The sequence below is a fragment of the Carassius auratus genome, unplaced genomic scaffold (genome assembly GCF_003368295.1).
Source record: "Carassius auratus strain Wakin unplaced genomic scaffold, ASM336829v1 scaf_tig00048100, whole genome shotgun sequence".
Lineage (NCBI taxonomy): Eukaryota > Metazoa > Chordata > Actinopteri > Cypriniformes > Cyprinidae > Carassius > Carassius auratus.
Window position 1 is genome coordinate 1 of NW_020527063.1, and position 19,222 is coordinate 19,222.

General features: G+C 36.5%; 1 protein-coding gene across 1 annotated transcript; it reads left to right on the forward strand.

The window, feature by feature from the left end:
• Positions 1-5: 5 nt before the first annotated feature.
• LOC113089003 (sodium- and chloride-dependent GABA transporter 2-like) lies at positions 6-6,839 on the forward strand (the record flags this gene model as incomplete). The annotated part of the gene is made up of 8 exons (XM_026255903.1): positions 6-22; positions 901-1,025; positions 1,894-2,006; positions 2,832-2,969; positions 3,064-3,166; positions 3,268-3,368; positions 4,378-4,548; positions 5,316-6,839. Coding segments are annotated over 8 exons (921 nt in total), but the record flags the coding sequence as incomplete, so codon positions are not given.
• Between the last annotated feature and the right edge of the window lie 12,383 nt (positions 6,840-19,222).

Sequence of the window (19,222 nt, forward strand, 5' to 3'; positions counted from 1 at the left end):
AATACAACAACAACTGCTACAGGTGTGTGTGGTGTGTGTGTGTGTGTGTGTGTGTGTGTTCACTTAGATTAAATAAATGCAGAGCACAAAATTCAGAGTGTGCCACACGTCCCTCACTTTCTGACTTTCACTTTCTCTTGAGGAATTCTTTATGTATATTTGATTTGGGAATCATTCAGGATTCTGGTTCCTTACTGGCTCAATTATGAATCTTTTAGTCCTTTAAGGAATAAATATTTGGAAAAATCTAATGCATTATAACTGGTAAATAGTGAGATTGTTTTATTATCACTTATTGATCTTATTTACTACAATAACAAGTCGATTTAATACTGTTTTTTAAGTCTTTTCGGATGCAATCCAATAGTTGTCCTTAAAGGTATAGTGCACCCCAAAATTTTAATCAACCCTGATTTCAGTCACCCTCAAGCCATCTTTGTGCATATGACTTTCATCTTTCAGACGAATCCAATCAGAGTCATATTAAAACACGTCCTGGCTCTTCCAAGCTTTATAATGGCAGTGAATGGTGTTATTTTTCAACGGTCCAAAAGGACGCAAATAAAGTGCATCCATCCATCAAAAATGTGTGGAGGATTAATAAAGGCCTCCTGAAGTCAGTCTATGCATTTTTGTAAAAAAAAAAAAAAAAAAATTCTAAAATTTATAATATTATAATCAGTCCTACATCACTGTTTCTTGAGTATCATTCTGCCACGTGCCAATGTTTTATATTAGACTAAACAGTGAGATTCTCATTTTCCAGCCAGCGAGTACATAAAGTCCTAAACTTGAGAAACATGGTTTAACCCTTTGTAATCCAGTCACTTTAAATTGCTTAAATCTTTGCAGGCACTTGTTCATAACATAAGCTTTGTCTCCGTGTCCGTCTGTTTTTAGGGATTCTCTGGCCCTGTGTTTCTTGAACAGTGGAACCAGTTTTGTCGCAGGTTTTGCCATCTTCTCGATTCTCGGCTTCATGTCTTACGAACAGAACGTCCCGATCTCAGAAGTGGCTGAGTCTGGTGAGAGCAGCTTTACCAATCACAGAATTAACCGAAATATATAAAATATTAATTGAGTTATTGTACATGTTTTTGTTAATAATGTAAGTATGTTAATCACTAAAAGTAATTTGTAATTTGTATTTAACATTAAAACCAATTCCACTCAAGTTCACTATATATATATATATATACATATTGTCTAACATATAATATAAATTATTAAAGTGTGTGTGTGTGTGTGTGTGTGTGTGTGTGTGTTTATATAACAATTTATGAAATATTTTAATTGTTAAATATTTTAATACAATTAAGTGGATAATTTTATAAAATTTTAAATTATGTTTATAATCATTTAAATGATGAATTAAATTATATTACATTTTATATTTATAGAATATTAAATTTATATTAAATGTGTGTAAAAAATATAATTTTAATGCATGTTAAAGAAAATATTATTTTAGTGTTTCTGCTTCAAAATTTTATGTTTAATATAATTTTAATGTGTTACTTGCTCTTTATTTATAATTGTCTGTGAAATTTACTAGAATTTTTTCGACTCCATTTTTTATGTAAACCACCAACTTTTCCAGTAGGTTATTTTTAGATAATTGACCTTTAGCTCACAAACACACTGTCATCTCTGTCCCAGTGCACACATTTGTCTGAGGTCAAGTTTGTTTGTAAATTACTTTTTCATAAGTTCAAGGTCTGTTTAATCAGTTTTGTTCTCGAAATGTCAGTGGGTTCATTTTTCTTTTTTGTGCTCCATATGATGAATATTTACCTTCAACCAAACAAAAAACTTCATCTTAAAGAGAATCTGTAATAATTCTGGCACACATTTTCTAGTGTCTGTATTGTTTTTCTGCATGGTCTCTTTCAGGTCCTGGTTTGGCGTTCATTGCGTATCCGCGAGCAGTGTCCATGATGCCCGTCTCTCCGCTGTGGGCCTGTTTCTTCTTCATCATGATTGTTCTGCTGGGCTTGGACAGTCAGGTTTGAGTCTTCACATGCATTTCTAGGGCCCTGTGATTTCAGTGATGTAGAAAATACAGATGGAATCGAAGAATGTAGTCATAAAAAATAAAATAAAAATTTATATTAATACTACAGAACTGTTGAGCAAGATCACATTTATTTTAATTTCAAGTAAACCTTTGTTTTGCAGCACTCTAAAATAAATGTATCAAAGATAAATAAATAAATAGATAAATAAATATATATATATATATATATATATATATATAATTTTTTTATATTAATTACATTGTTATTGTTTTATGCCTTCACTTCGTTACACATATAATTTATTAATTAATTTGATAATATATTTTTGTTCAATCACAAATCTAGAAAAATGTAAACAGATAAAAGAGAATTTCTGAAAGAAATATTATTAAATGATTAAAGTATTCAATTGATTAGACGTGCTTGTTTATTACTAAAAATTTGATTAAACCATTAAAAGAGAACGAAGAAGGGTCAGATTTAATAAGGCTCTAAAAATATAATTTATGCTAAACTTTTAATAAATTGTTTTATTAAAATTGATTGAAATTAGGCATTTTCTATTGTTAAAATAAATATATATTAAATATATTATTAAAATGCAAAAAAAAAAAAAAAAAATATTTGGAAGAATCGGAAATTGGGACAAAATGAAACAGAATTTTTTAGGGCCCTATATTTTATTTTGTGCATAATCCTGAATCATGGCTTGCCAATGTTTGCATCCCGTGTAACATAAGCCCAGCTGAGCTAGCAGAAATGAGTAATGCAGTAGAGTCAGAGTCTAGCGGTGGTTTTGCTGATCTGCTGTAGTTCGTGTGTGTGGAGAGTCTGGTCACAGCTACGGTGGACATGTACCCCACTTTCTTTCGTCGGAAGAACCGCAGAGAGCTGCTGATCCTCGTCGTGGCCGTCGTGTCCTTCCTCGTGGGTCTCATCATGCTCACAGAGGTACTGCAGCGTCTCTTCTGACTCGGATCCAGAAATCTGATTCATATAGCTGGCAGACTTATGAATGACCTGTGTGTGTGTGTGTGTGTGTCAGGGTGGAATGTATGTCTTCCAGCTGTTTGATTACTACGCTGCCAGTGGGATGTGTTTGCTGTTCGTTGCTATTTTTGAGACGGTGTGCATCGCTTGGATATACGGTGAGGATATACTATTAAAATTAGATTACATGCATGATAAAATATGCAAATGCAAATATCTTTTTTTTGTAATTTCCTTGCTTTTCTTTGCTGTTTCTCAGGTGCTAATCGGTTCTATGACAACATCGAGGACATGATTGGTTACCGTCCCGGGCCGTATATTAAATACTGCTGGCTCTTTTTCACCCCAGCCACGTGTTTTGTGAGTCATTTAACTTCTTTACTTTATTTACTTTTAGAAATTTATACGTTTTTTTGTAACCTGTAAATAACATTCCCAAACACACACACTCTGTCTCACACACACTCACACACACACACACACACACACACACTCTCTCTCTCTCACACACACACTCGGTCTCACACAAACACACACACACACACTCTGTCTCACACACACACACTCTGTCTCACACACACACACACACACTCTCTCACACACACACACTCTCTCACACACACACACTCTGTCTCACACACACACACTCTGTCTCACACACACACACACACACTCTGTCTCACACACACACACTCTGTCTCACACACACACACACACACACTCTGTCTCACACACACACACACTCTCTCACACACACACACACACTCTGTCTCACACAAACACACACACAAACACTCTGTCTCACATACACACACACACTCACTCACTCTCTCTCTCAAACACACACACACACTCTGTCTCACACACACACACTCTGTCTCACACACACACACACACACTCTGTCTCACACACACACACTCTGTCTCACACACACACACACACACTCTGTCTCACACACACACACACTCTCTCACACACACACACACACTCTGTCTCACACAAACACACACACAAACACTCTGTCTCACATACACACACACACTCACTCACTCTCTCTCTCAAACACACACACACACTCTGTCTCACACACACACACACACACACACTCTGTCTCTCTCACACACACACACACACACACACTCTGTCTCACACACACACACACATAAATGAATATTCAATAAGTATCGAATGCCAAAATTACAATGCAAATTCATTATGAATCACTCAAATAATTGAGGTTGTTTTAAGGCTGATTTAAACACTGATTTTTCTTTAATCTGCATCAGTTCCTGTGCTTCACGCTGACCTCTGCGGTTTAGTTTGGATCAGCTGCTCTAACATGTCTTCCTCCTCTGCTGGTGGTGACAGGGCACGTTTGCGTTCTCGCTGATCAAGTACACTCCTCTGAAGTATAATAACGAGTATGTGTACCCGTGGTGGGGGTACGCTCTGGGCTGGCTGCTGGCGCTCTCCTCCATGCTCTGCATCCCGCTCTGGCTCCTTTCTAAACTGAGCACAGCCAAAGGGTCACTGAGAGAGGTGAGTGACATTCTGCCTGGATCACGTGTGTCTCTTCTGCTCATCAAGCCTGCATCTATGTGTCACAGCAAAAGCAGGAAAACTGTCAAATAATTTAGCCATTTAAAATATCTGTTTTCTGTGTGAATCTCTGTTGAACTGTCATTTATTTCTGTGATGTGCAGCTGTATTTTTACTGCTAGCATCATTCCTGCAGTCTTCAGTGTCACATGATCTTTAAATAGTAAAAATAGAACATTTTACTGCATTTCAGGTCAAATAAATGCAGGCTTGGAGAACAAAAGTGACTTATTTAAAAAAAACATGTTGACTGGTCTTGTGTATTTATATATCTAATAATATTTTATAATATTATTATTATTAGCAGTAGTATTAATTTATTTAATAAGTATTCATTGATTTCAGTTTCAGTTCCACCGAACCATGCAGATTGTTGCATGTAATTCAACATAATATAGTTTAAAGTTAACTGAAACAATCAAACCATCTTATACAGGTTGTGTTTTTTGTTGTTGTTGTTGTTTTCAGAAAACATATCTTAACTTTTAGCCGGCTGATCAAATGATGAATCAAATATTAAAATCTCTTTTAGATATTATACTATATCTAGTATCATTATTCACATCAGAAAAGAGCATTGCATTGCATTTTTGGGATATAGTGAGCAGTGGTTGTATACTACTGTACATATTTTGACATGCATTGAGAAAAATCATGTTATGCACACTTTGAAAGCTATTCCAAAGCTCTCTGCTTTCTCTGCTCAGCGTTTCCAGAAGCTCATCACTCCCTCGCAGGACCTGCCCAAAACCAGACGAGAGCAGGAGAAGCTTCAGGCCATCTTCACAGCCGACGGCGACGCTCTGCGCTCCACCAAAGATGGGTACATCCCTGTCAGCGAGAAGGAGTCGCACTGCTAGACGTGTGCCTCTGAACCTTCCTGTGATACCTCACACAGAACTGACAGCCAAAAACATTACCACAGACAGACAGAAGGGCTACTTCTCATTTACAAAAAACAGTGGTTAGTTCATCACACACTCTCAGAAGAAAAGGTACAAAAGCTCTGTCACTGGAACAGGTGCACTTTTTTACCTTTTTTTCGGAGCGTGCACATCTAGAGATTTCAGTTAAAGCCGTTTCTCAAAAGGAGATGTTTCTCCACTTAAGCAGCCTGTTGTGTTCCTATCGAAGGTTTTTATAAAGGGCTTGTTATCGTTCACCTTGTTTTATACAGCACTTGATTCGTGAAAAAAAAACATCATTTATTCCGTCTGTTGACAGTGTTTTCTGATTCATGGAGAAATCAAAACAGATACATCCAAAATCTCATCGGTAAAAACTAAATGAAAGGAGAACTGTAAACCTGGCTTCATCCAATCTTCTGGAAATGCATGCAGATTTGATCATATAATACCTCATTTGTATGACTAAACATAACACTTCAGAAAAACATGTTTGCAGTCCTTAATAAACTAAGTATGGTGATCTATTACTTTTTTTTGTTAGTTGGTTTGTTGGTGTTTTTACCTTATTCACCTGTCTTGCATTAAATTAAACATTAATAATGCTCAGTATTGTGTGCTATGTTGTGCTTTTAGGATATAATAAACTGCACCCAAAGCATTCTGGGTCTTTTCCCGTCAACCCCTTCTGAAACAGAAACTGGAGGATCTGTTTCAGTTCAAACGATCAATGCATCTGCTTTCTAAGGAAGCAATATTGTGTTTTTTTTAGAGTCCATGTGGATGTTGATGGTAAACACAGCAATGTCTGTGGGGTTTTATACAAGAACCATCTTGCATGAGTTATTATTAATCCTTATGAAGGTTTTAGACGATACAGAACGGATGCATGCATGAATATGGTACTGTTTTGAGGTTTCAGTGTTACACAGGTTCAGTCATCGTTTTTGTGCACTTCTTTGAGAATGTTTTAGGATATAAATCATTTGTGATTTTTGTATTTTTATTGTGAAACTGTTTGAGCAGTGTGCATCTGTCATGTCGAATCTGCTGTGTGATAAAGCTATGGAATTTTAACTTCTGCACAAATCAATCAGAATGCATTTTAAGGACAAATCGGATGCATTTCTTCTTCCTTGTTTTCACTGGTGCATGCTGTCTTGATGTATATGAAGTCTTGTGGAAGCAGTCTTTGTGTTTATAAGCTGTACACATCAGTTGCATTGGGTTTCACAACCTTGTAGATGTGTAACATTTGAGCCAGATATACCTTATTACTCATGTACATTACATCAATAAAAAGAAACCGCTATGAGGACTATTCAATACAGCATGTGTAATTACAGACAATTGAATTGCAACTTTAATTTAAATGGTCTTATTAATTTTATGCTAGTGTAAAATTTTGTGGTTTCTTTAATGCACAGAAAGGATAAAAGTATCTGCTAAATGAATTAATCTTAATGCAAATATACACACACACACACACACACACACATATATATATATATATATATATATATATATATATATGATGAGCACATCCATATTAATAAAAACACTCAAATTGAAACTCATTTACAGTATGCATTTGCATGAACACACACAAAAGCTCTCTAAAGGAGCAAAAACATACTGTATATATGGGTTAAAAGGACAAAACATTGACAATAAATAAGGTGATTACTTTATTTTAATAATGCATTAAATTAATTGCTAAATACTTTGCATTAATTTCATATTAGTGTAAGATTTCTTGCATTAAAACCTTGGGAATACTTGACAATATCTATATTTGTAGCCGTCTCATGCAAGTCATTTTGAATTAAAAGTAAAGAAATAAATCTAACTGTAAAGGCATTTATCTGGTGAGAATATTGCAAATTAGATGCATGCTTGCAAGCACTCCTGTGCATATTACTTTTTTAACCTTTTTTTAATCTGAAAATAGACTTCTCTTAAGGAGCAAAAAGGTTAAATATGATAAAATCTAAATAAAATAATAATGTGAAAAATGGCATTTTCTACATTTTATAAGTTTTAATGATAGCTTTACGTTAAATTTTTCTGAAAGTTTCGATCGTCGTCTTGAGGTAAACTTAATTTAAAATGTACTTTTTTATTGTACGGACTTCAAAAATACAATATAATATCACGTGTTATTTATTTATTTATTTATTTAGAGCCTGTCTCCGTTCATTGGTCACTTTTCCCGCCTGCAGCGCAGCTGAGCGCCTCACGGGGGCGCCAGACATAGACATATAAACACCTGGACGCCTCATTGGCCGCTTTCTTTTGCTGTCTATGGTCTATTGCTCGACCGAACGTCAACGTCGCCGCCATATTGGAGCGGGCAACGCTCATAACTATCACATCAGGACAGAAGAAAACATAAGACAACAGTTAAGTCAAAAGTTAGGAAGGATGGGAGTTGATACAATTTCAATAAAAGGATTACTAGGAAATCGGACAAGACAATCAAGAATTCATGAATTATTATTTAAATATCTAAATAAAACAGGAAAGTAAATAGAATTTAATTTTTTTTCTTCCAAAGCCAAGTACACTCCACACTCCAGATCAGTAGGTGGCGGAAATGCGCCATTTATGTTGGTCTGCCAATCCGCCCTTAAACACTAGAAGAAGAAGAAGAAGAAGAAGAAAACACACCTGACTCATCGACAGATTGGACACCTACAAACCGTCACACGATAATAAAAACAGATCTCGGGGTCTTATCTTTCACAGGTAAGACTCATCTGTTCTTTCTCGATGTTTTTTGGTCATTTTTAACATTATGTTGACAGCTTAATTAACCACCAGTGTCAGACTATTAATAAATAACTAGCGATATCACTAGCGTAGTTATCAGTGAAAGCTGAGACTTCATAAGAATTAAAAGTTTAAATGAATTCTTATTACGTTTTAACTTATTGCCGTTTATATAATGAACTAAATGGTGTTCTGAGCACAATATACAGAGTGAGCCCTTTGACTGTCTAGACTCTAGATTAATGATGGAGCTAAAGCTTCTCTCTTTAATTTCACTACCGTTACTTATTCACACAGATGAAGTGTTAACTCTTTAGAATACTAGTCCTTTAGTTAATTCATTAACGAACATGAACAAACAATCAACAATACATTTATTACTGTATTTATTCATCTTTGTTCATGTTAGTTAATGAAAATACAGTTTTTCATTGTTAGCACAACTTCTGATTTAAATAATGCATTAGTAAATGTTGAAATGAACATCAACTAAGATTAATAAATGCTGTAGAAGGATTGTTCTTGCTTCGATCATTTTAACTTAAGTAGTTTACTAATATTAACTAATGGACCGTTATTCAAAAGTGTTACCGATTAACATTATCATCACTTGAACTTATTCTATGCATTCTTTTTTCTTCCCTTTTATCCATTTGCAAACAGGACAAGGACAGTCTTAAGGAAAGCTGAGGAAAGCTGTTCTCAGAGACGAGACTATACCTCCACAGACTAGTGTTGTGTTTGTACTAAACCCAGAGCAGCCCTGAATGAATCGACAGAATGACCAGCTCATATTCTAAAGCCATTAATCGTTTGAAAGCATTCATTTATACCAGAAAACAAGACAGAAATACTAAGGAAGAAAATATCTGCATTAATCACTTAATCGTTTGATTCTGATTCATTCAGACATTTCTAATAATGTTGATACCAATGCTAATACTGCACTCATGTTTATAATAAAAGAAGACATAATCATTCATAAACTTTTAAACCCAGCAAAGAAATAATGGATGTTGCATTAAGTAATTTATTTTCTCATTACACACAGTCAAGTATATTACAGATCTCTTCATACTCCATATAAAATTAGATTGATTGGCGTATATATTCAGATTTGAGAGGTTAAAGGGCAGAGAGCTTGATACAGCGGATTCCTCACTGCTTCCTCACATCAGCAATAATCTGGAGAAGAAAAAATGATTACACTCTGTATTCCAGTGCTAATATATGAACATCATCAAACCAAGACATTTGCAGGAGATGCATAATGACCTCAGATATTAATTTTTATTATCTACTCGATATATTTATTTTTAGATTTTTATTGGTTAATTCTTAAAACGGGGGGAAAAATCTGCCAAAGGTGAAAACTATTGTTTTTCTTAGCCGCTGACAGATATTTGTTCTTGTTTTAAACATGAACTCATTTATATTTCAGTAAATGCTTCTCGATTTAAGGATGTTCAGATATTTGAGCTGGAAAACAAGAGGAAGAGCATCATTCTCTGCGGTGAAGAAGAACACCATGACCTTCATCAAATTAAAATATCTTGTGTTTGTGTCCGAGTCGAACGGTGGCAGGTAAAAGAAAAGAGTAAAAAATAAACCCTGGACAATCTTCCTAAAACATACGTCTGCAGGAGCCTTGATGATTATAAATATGCTTTATCTTTATCAAAGTATTAGTTCATCAAGCCTTGTGTTCAACTCCATATTTATACTGAAATTAAAAGTAGCTGTGATCTTATTCTAGTTAGCGGCTCTGAAATCGAGTGACAGCTGATTGGTTGATTGACAAATGTCTTCACACACAAAGTGCTTCATATTCAAACACAGTTTAGATTAACACTCATATAACTGTATTGTTTGTGTGAGAGGAATCAAACAATCAAATCATGCGATCGTTTACTCTTCCTCAGCCTGAACAAGTGTTTTTTTTTTCTGTTGAACACTAAAGAAGATGTTTTTTTGAGAGCGAACCGTTGACGGCACCCATTGACTTCTGTGCTACAGGAAGAAATACTATGGAAGTGAATGGGTACCATCAACTGTTTGGTGTTTAAAGCATCATCTTTTTAGCATTCAGCAGAAGACAGAAACTCGTACAAAACATATATAATTTTTACATTTTATTTAAAAAAATAAATATGTAAAATAAGCACACACAGTTAAACTTTTATTCCTAACTAATAATTAATTCCCAAAGCAACCAACTATGTGTCATTGTTGTTAACTAAGACTGAAACTACTAAAAACAGTTTTCTGTAATTGAAATAAAGCTAAAGTAAAATGAGTTGCTTTGCAATGATTTGTAAAGTAAAAAGCACTATAAATTAAATGAAAACAGTACTGAAATTAAAGTAGTAACTTTTTACAAAAAAGTTGAAATGCTAAAATTATTAAAACTGACATCAACATAAAGGCTAAAAAAAATTAATAAAACTCATTCCTAAACCTCAAACTGTGACCATGAAGCTAAAAGCTATGCTATGTGTCAATCTGAGTAAGTGCTGTAACAGTTTATAAAGACCTTGATGTTGTTTGGACACCGTGTGTGTGTGTGTGTGTGTGTGTGTGTGTCCACCTAGATGTTCCCGTGTTTGGCTCCTGGGATGATCTGAATCCTCTCAAAGTCCCTCCCCAGGATGATGATGTCACAGACAGAGTAGTACGCCTGTCCCACGAGCCCCGGACAAAACAACACACACAGTCTGACACTGATAATCACAGAGACTTCTACATATCATCTGAATCTAATGTTTTGCTACATTTCTATTTATTTTTTTAAATCGAGGAATCAGAGTTTTAAATGTTTTCATTTACGGTTAATAATCTCTGCTGCTGCTGTTACACTCACAGTCACGAACAGCTTGAATCATCTGGACTTTTTGAGTCAAATATTTTGGCAAATTTTTTTTGCATTTTTATTTTATATTATTTCTTAACATATCCGACAATATCAGCCTTCATTTTGAATGTATCTTGTATCTTGAATGTATGTTTGTTTATCTTTGTAAACTTTTTGTTGCTCTTGTGTTGTGTTGTTTTTTATCCTCATTTGTAAGTCACTTTGGATAAAAGCGTCTGCTAAATGAATAAATGTAAATGTAAACTTATCGAATTATGGCTTCGTTTCCTTACATGATTATCGAAATATTCAACTCAAATAAACACCTGTATGATGCAGTATTAGTATTAGAATTTAATTTGGGGTCCTGAAATACCCTGAACACTGCACAGAGGAAGATGACCATTTCTACAAAAATAAAATAAACTCATCCTATTTTGTTTTAATTCTCCCTTACTAAATTATACAGTTACTGATGCTATGAACTGTGGGATTACTAACAGGCTATTAACAAAAATCTGTCTCTAAACCTCTTTTCTCTTTATTAAAAGTTGATCTAGACAAGTACATGATAGAATCAAATGTTTTGCAAATCCGCTCGAAAGACCAGATCTCAAATGATTCGGGAATCGCGCTTCGTAGTCCCGATCTGAATCAAAGCGAACTCCGAAGCCCCGATCAAATGATTCGCGAAACGCGCTTCGGAGTCCCGATCTGAATCAAATGTTTGGCGAACTCCGAAGCCCCGATTAAATGATTGGCGAAACGCGCTTCGGAGTCCCGATCTGAATCAAAGCGAACTCCGAAGCCCCGATCAAATGATTCGCGAATCGCGCTTCGGAGTACCGATCTGAATCAAAGCGAACTCCGAAGCCCCGATCAAATGATTCGCGAATCGCGCTTCGGAGTCCCGATCTGAATCAAATGTTTGGCGAACTCCGAAGCCCCGATTAAATGATTGGCGAAACGCGCTTCGGAGTCCCGATCTGAATCAAATGATTCGCGAATCGCGCTTCGGAGTCCCGATCTGAATCAAATGTTTGGCGAACTCCGAAGCCCCGATCAAATGATTCGCGAATCGCGCTTCGGAGTCCCGATCTGAATCAAATGTTTGGCGAACTTGCTCCGAATCCCAGATCTCAAGTTTTTTTTGTTTTTTCTTTTACAAATTTTATTAACATTTTGACAAAGTACAATTTTATGACAAAATTGAATCAATATACAGCTTAATAAATCTCATCTTAACAAAGGTGAACAAAATAAGAGACAGGAAAAGATCCAAAAAAAATAACAAATAAAATTAAATAAATAAAAAAACAGATACATAATTGAAAAAACACTTAGGGGTCTGTATTAAAATAATGAAATAATTTGATTGTTTTGTTTAATTTGTTGTTGTTCTTTTTTAATTTTCAATGCAGTTCCAATATTTTTTAAGGTCTGTTATTCTGAAATTGTAAAAGGAGGGTTTGCTTCTTTGCCAAATCATTTTGTGCAGATAATATTTAGCTAAAATAATAATTAAGTTAATTACATATTTTTCATTGGCTGATAAATTTGGCTCAGTGACTATAAGAAGTATTTCAAATTTACTTAGAGAAATATTCTTTTTTTTATCTTTTGGGATCAACAAAAACATGCTCAATGGTTTCTCCTTCACATCCACAGAATGTACAAAAGTTACACACAGTTGGAAAAAAGTACAGATGTTTGCTTTTGAAGGATAATATCTGTGAACAATTTTGAATAAAACTTCTTTGATTTTATTTACAATAATATACTGGTGAGGTAGCAGGAAGATCATGTTCCATAATTTCTTGTCCAGTAAAGTCCATCAGTGTTTACATATAGGAGTACTGGCAGGATCAAGTATGTTTCTAATAAAAGTATTTTTACATCTCTTATCTGTGAGTGGAATGGCAGAAATAGTAGGAGAACTGACTGTTACAGATGGAGAAGTATCTGTCTCTATGCTCTGCGCTAAAGAAACCAGACTAACAGGAATAGATTTAATCACCATTTTGAATTCTTCTTGAGATGTATCAATACCATATTTTTCCATGAAGTGCTCACAAGAATAAAATTCTTTTTTTGTATTTAGCAAATTGTTTACGTTATACAGATTACATATAAATCAATTATTCAGAGAGAGTGTTTTGTTTTTGTGGTGTAGTATATATGCATTGTTCCAAAGAAAACAGTTGTGAGGGGAGAAATTGTGTTTAAAGATTAGATTCCAACATAAAAAGGTTTGTTTATGAAAATTGCTTAATTTCACAGGGAGTTTTCCTACTGAAAAAGGACATATCAATAGAAAGTTAAAACCACCAATAGTTTCAAATAAGCTTTTTGGAATAATATTCCACTGTTTGAACACTTGAGGAATCTTTTAATCCAGTTGATTTTTATAATTTGGTTAAAAGAAGTAAATGTCAGTACATTCAGACCACCTTCAAAAAATGGCGGAGACCAAAAGTATTCAGATGTGAATAGTGTGCCTTTGTGTTCTAATTCAAATAAATAAATAAAATAAAAATTATAGTTTTCCCACCGACGAAAATAAAATAAAAAAAGCATTGAAATTGAGCTATTCGGCGAGAGGAGGAGGCGACAATTACTGTGAGGAAAGGTACTTTAGTGTGTGCTAAGCAATAACTTATATTAAAAGCTCATCGGCAACTATAGACATTAATCAAATAAAGTATGTTTTTTTTGTATTGTTAGATGTAACGTTATACATTTAATGTAGCACATGGTAGCAGTTATGCTAACAGTCGAGCAGGCTAGTCAAGCGGTGTGTTTATACTTTTGCCATCACCCTTTTATACTGCTCTCTTTCTGGCTTAAGTCACACAGAATTAACAAAGACATTTAAAGTTATCAATAAAATCCACAACAATGTAGAAAATACGAGCAGTTGAACAAACATCTGTTGTACAAGCAGAATTCAAATTATTTTTTAATGGTTTGTAGGTTATTTAACTTTGAATTGATGTTCTGAGTAACTGGTATATTATTGCATAAATGTGATAGTAACTTTCCAAATAATAAGTTGTTTTTATTAAAGTGTTATGTTTAACACAAAAGAATACATGTATTGTTGTTTGCTTTATGTTAATTAAGTGCTCTTGCTGAGGCATGGGAAAAATAAAGGAGCTGGAAAAACACCTGCTAGTGACATCAGCATCATCTACACACCTGCTAGTGACGTCAGCATCATCTACACACCTGCTAGTGACATCAGCATCATCTACACACCTGCTAGTGACATCAGCGTCATCTACACACCTGCTAGTGACGTCAGCATCATCTACACACTGCTAGTGACGTCAGCATCATCTACACACCTGCCAGTGACATCAGCGTCATCCACACACCTGCTAGTGACATCAGCATCATCTACACACCTGCTAGTGACATCAGCATCATCTACTCACCTGCTAGTGACGTCAGCATCATCTACACACCTGCTAGTGACATCAGCATCTTCTACACACCTGCTAGTGACATCAGCATCTTCTACTCACCTGCCAGTGACATCATGCTCCTCCTCACCTGCTAGTGACATCAGCATCATCTACACACCTGCTAGTGACGTCAGCATCATCTACACACCTGCTAGTGACATCAGCATCATCTACTCACCTGCTAGTGACATCAGCATCATCTACACACCTGCTAGTGACGTCAGCATCATCTACACACCTGCCAGTGACATCAGCATCATCTACACACCTGCTAGTGACATCAGCATCATCCACACACTGCTAGTGACATCAGCAGCATCTACACACCTGCTAGTGACATCAGCGTCATCCACACACTGCTAGTGACATCAGCAGCATCTACACACTGCCAGTGACATCAGCATCATCTACACACCTGCCAGTGACATCATGCTCCTCCTCACCTGCTAGTGACATCAGCATCATCTACACACCTGCTAGTGACATCAGCGTCATCCACACACTGCTAGTGACATCAGCAGCATCTACACACTGCCAGTGACATCAGCATCATCTACACACCTGCCAGTGACATCATGCTCCTCCTCACCTGCTAGTGACATCAGCATCATCTACACACCTGCTAGTGACATCAGCATCATCTACACACCTGCTAGTGACATCAGCATCATCTACACACCTGCTAGTGACATCAGCATCATCTACTCACCTGCTAGTGACATCAGCATCATCTACACACCTGCTAGTGACATCAGCATCATCTACTCACCTGCTAGTGACATCAGCATCATCTACACACCTGCTAGTGACATCAGCATCATCTACTCACCTGCTAGTGACGTCAGCATCATCTACACACCTGCTAGTGACATCATGCTCCTCCTCACCTGCTAGTGGCGTCAGCATCATCTACACACCTGCTAGTGACATCAGCATCATCTACTCACCTGCTAGTGACATCAGCATCATCTACACACCTGCTAGTGACATCATGCTCCTCCTCACCTGCCAGTGACATCAGCATCATCTACTCGCCTGCTAGTGACATCAGCGTCATCTACACACCTGCTAGTGACATCAGCATCATCTACACACATGCTAGTGACGTCAGCATCATCTACACACCTGCTAGTGACATCAGCGTCATCTACACACCTGCTAGTGACATCAGCGTCATCTACTCACCTGCTAGTGACATCAGCGTCATCTACTCACCTGCTAGTGACATCAGCATCATCTACACACCTGCTAGTGACATCAGCGTCATCTACTCACCTGCTAGTGACATCAGCGTCATCTACACACCTGCTAGTGACATCAGCGTCATCTACTCACCTGCTAGTGACATCAGCATCATCTACACACCTGCTAGTGGCGTCAGCATCATCTACACACATGCTAGTGACGTCAGCATCATCTACACACCTGCTAGTGACATCAGCGTCATCTACACACCTGCTAGTGACATCAGCGTCATCTACTCACCTGCTAGTGACATCAGCATCATCTACACACCTGCTAGTGACATCAGCGTCATCTACACACCTGCTAGTGACATCAACATCATCTACACACCTGCTAGTGGCGTCAGCATCATCTACACACATGCTAGTGACGTCAGCATCATCTACACACCTGCTAGTATCATCAGCATCATCTACACACCTGCTAGTGACATCAGCATCATCTACTCACCTGCTAGTGACATCAGCATCATCTACACACCTGCTAGTGACATCAGCATCATCTACACACCTGCTAGTGACATCAGCTTCATCTACACACCTGCTAGTTACATCAGCATCATCTACACACCTGCTAGTGACATCAGCATCATCTACTCACCTGCTAGTGACATCAGCATCATCTACACACCTGCTAGTGACATCAGCATCATCTACACACCTGCTAGTGACATCAGCTTCATCTACACACCTGCTAGTTACATCAGCATCATCTACACACCTGCTAGTGACATCAGCATCATCTACACACCTGCTAGTGACATCAGCTTCATCTACACACCTGCTAGTTACATCAGCATCATCTACACACCTGCTAGTGACATCAGCATCATCTACACACCTGCTAGTGACATCATGTTTTGTTACCTTCTCAGCCAGGATTTTAACGAACATTATACATATAATCTTTCACATACTTCTAAGTGTGCTTTTTTTTTTTTTTTTTTTTTTTTTTGCTGATTTTAATGCTTAGATTTTAGGGGGAAATTTAACTCTTTACTTATGATCTGCAATATCGCTTCAGATTCTCAACACATCAGAAATCACCAACCCTTCCTGACATATCTTTCCAGTTTGGGGTAGGTATGTTCCAACAATATAACATAAATAACAATAAAATATAATTAATTGAAGCATGACTTATTGGGGTAACAGTTTTTTCTTGTAATAGAACACTATAGAACTACATTCACTATAGAACAGGAACATCATTTGTTGGTAAATTTTTCTTGCCTATTTTCTTCCTAGCAAAAAATTTATGTATTTGACAAAGTAGAATTCATCAACTTTAGCCGTGATCTCTGTGATCAGCTCATCATCTCTCCATACCCTCTCCACATGGAAGTCACCTCTTGTACTTGTCACAAGATCACACCACTTAACTAAGCCAGTAACCATCAGCTGACCGTGGAATGCCAATTGTGTGTTTCTTTCTCAGTTTTGCATGGTCCCCAATAAACTCAACGTGGGATGCCTCTCCGATCCCTTTCACATCAGGGCACTTAACCTCTACCAGGCCACAGGGAGGTTCTTCATTTGGGTCCACCACTTTGCCATCTGCACCAAGGTGTGGAGCATCAGGGTGGATGATGAGACCAGATGGAAGAAGGTTAACGTCAAAGGTCTCCTCATAGCGGTGAAGAACCTCTGGCTCAAGTTTGAATCCTCTACACATCGCTCTCTAGAGACCCCGACAGATGTTTACACACACTGTTTAATGCAAGATATAAATGCATTTAACCTGCAATTACAAATGCATAATGTTTGGATGGTTTAATCCCAAAATGTGGAATACTGATATTTGCAACGATAAAAGAAAGAAAGTGCTTTAAGAGGTGAAATTAGAAACACCAATATCTAGACAATCATGAATTGTAACATGTTTTTGCTATTCAGTTGATATGGAATTTGTTGAAATGTTAAATTTTCAAAAAAAAGTATTACATGTTTATATGAAATGCTTATACAAAATAAATATGTAGTTAACTTTAAAGTATATCTACATTTCTTGCTTTCATACATGGTCATATGAAAAATGTGCCATACTTAAGTGGTAGATTTCTGCCATTTACTGGAAAACATTTAAAATTACAATTTTAAATAAAAGCACTATATGAACATTGTGAGTGATTTTATTACACTAATATACTATCAGACATCCCAATTTCTGTTTTGGTAAGTGTCATGTCATTTAGATGAATTAGAATTTAATTTGGGGTCCTGAAATACCCTGAACACTGCACAGAGGTTAAGATGACCATTGCTACATAAATAAAATAAAAATTGAAACTCATCCTATTTTGTTTTAATTTTCCCTTACTAAATTATACAGTTACTGATGCTATGGATTGTGGGATTACTAACAGGCTATTAACAAAAATCTGTCTCTAAACCTCTTTTCTCTTTATTAAAACTTGATCTAGAATAAAATGCTTTGCAAATCCGCTCGAAAGACCTGATCTCAAATGATTCGCGAATCGCGATTCGGAGTCCCGATCTGAATCAAATGTTTAGCGAACTCGCTCCGAAGCCCCGATCAAATGATTCGCGAATCGCGATCTGAATCAAATGTTTTGCACATCCGCTCCGAAATGTGCATCAGCAGGAGACTCCTAGGCGGATCCGCCTTCAATTCGCCAAACCCGCGTGAGGATCAGCTCCGCCTCCCAGCGGCACCGTCAAACAGCGGATCCTGAACGGAGCGTGTCGAATGCTCGGACGCGGACGCGTCTTTACTGCAGCGGTTGAGTACAGCACACCAAGAGAGTAGATATAAAAATGGAGAAATAATAGAAGAGTTCATGGAAGATGACTCTTTAGTATGTTTAAATGATGGTAATCCAACAAGAACAGATATAGCAAGAGGTGGAATGTCATGTTTGGAAGTCACAATAGTTTCAGCATCATTAGCTGGTAAATGTATGTGGTCAGTATCTAAGGATAATATAGGAAGTGATCATTTTCCAGTGACGTGTATATCAAAATAAGATTCAACTACAAAAATGTAATTATGGTGTAAGATGGATATATAAGAAAGCAGATTGGGGAAAACTTCAAATGTTATGTGAAGAACAATTCAAAAATCTGTCAGTAGAGGATAGTGTTGATGACAGATATAATAAAGTAGTGAATGGCATTTATTTTGCAGCCTCTCAGTCTATCTCACTATCAAGTGGTATAAGTACAAGAAAGAATGTACCATGGGGGTCAGAGGAGTGCTCGGCAGCAATCAGAGAAAGGAATAAAGCATTTCAGTTCTTAAAAAGAACACTCACCCCAGAAGCAGTCATAGATTAGCAAAGAAAAAGGGCTTATGTTAAAAAGATTATTAAAAGTACAAAAAGGACAGCATGGCAAAATGTTTGTGATACAATA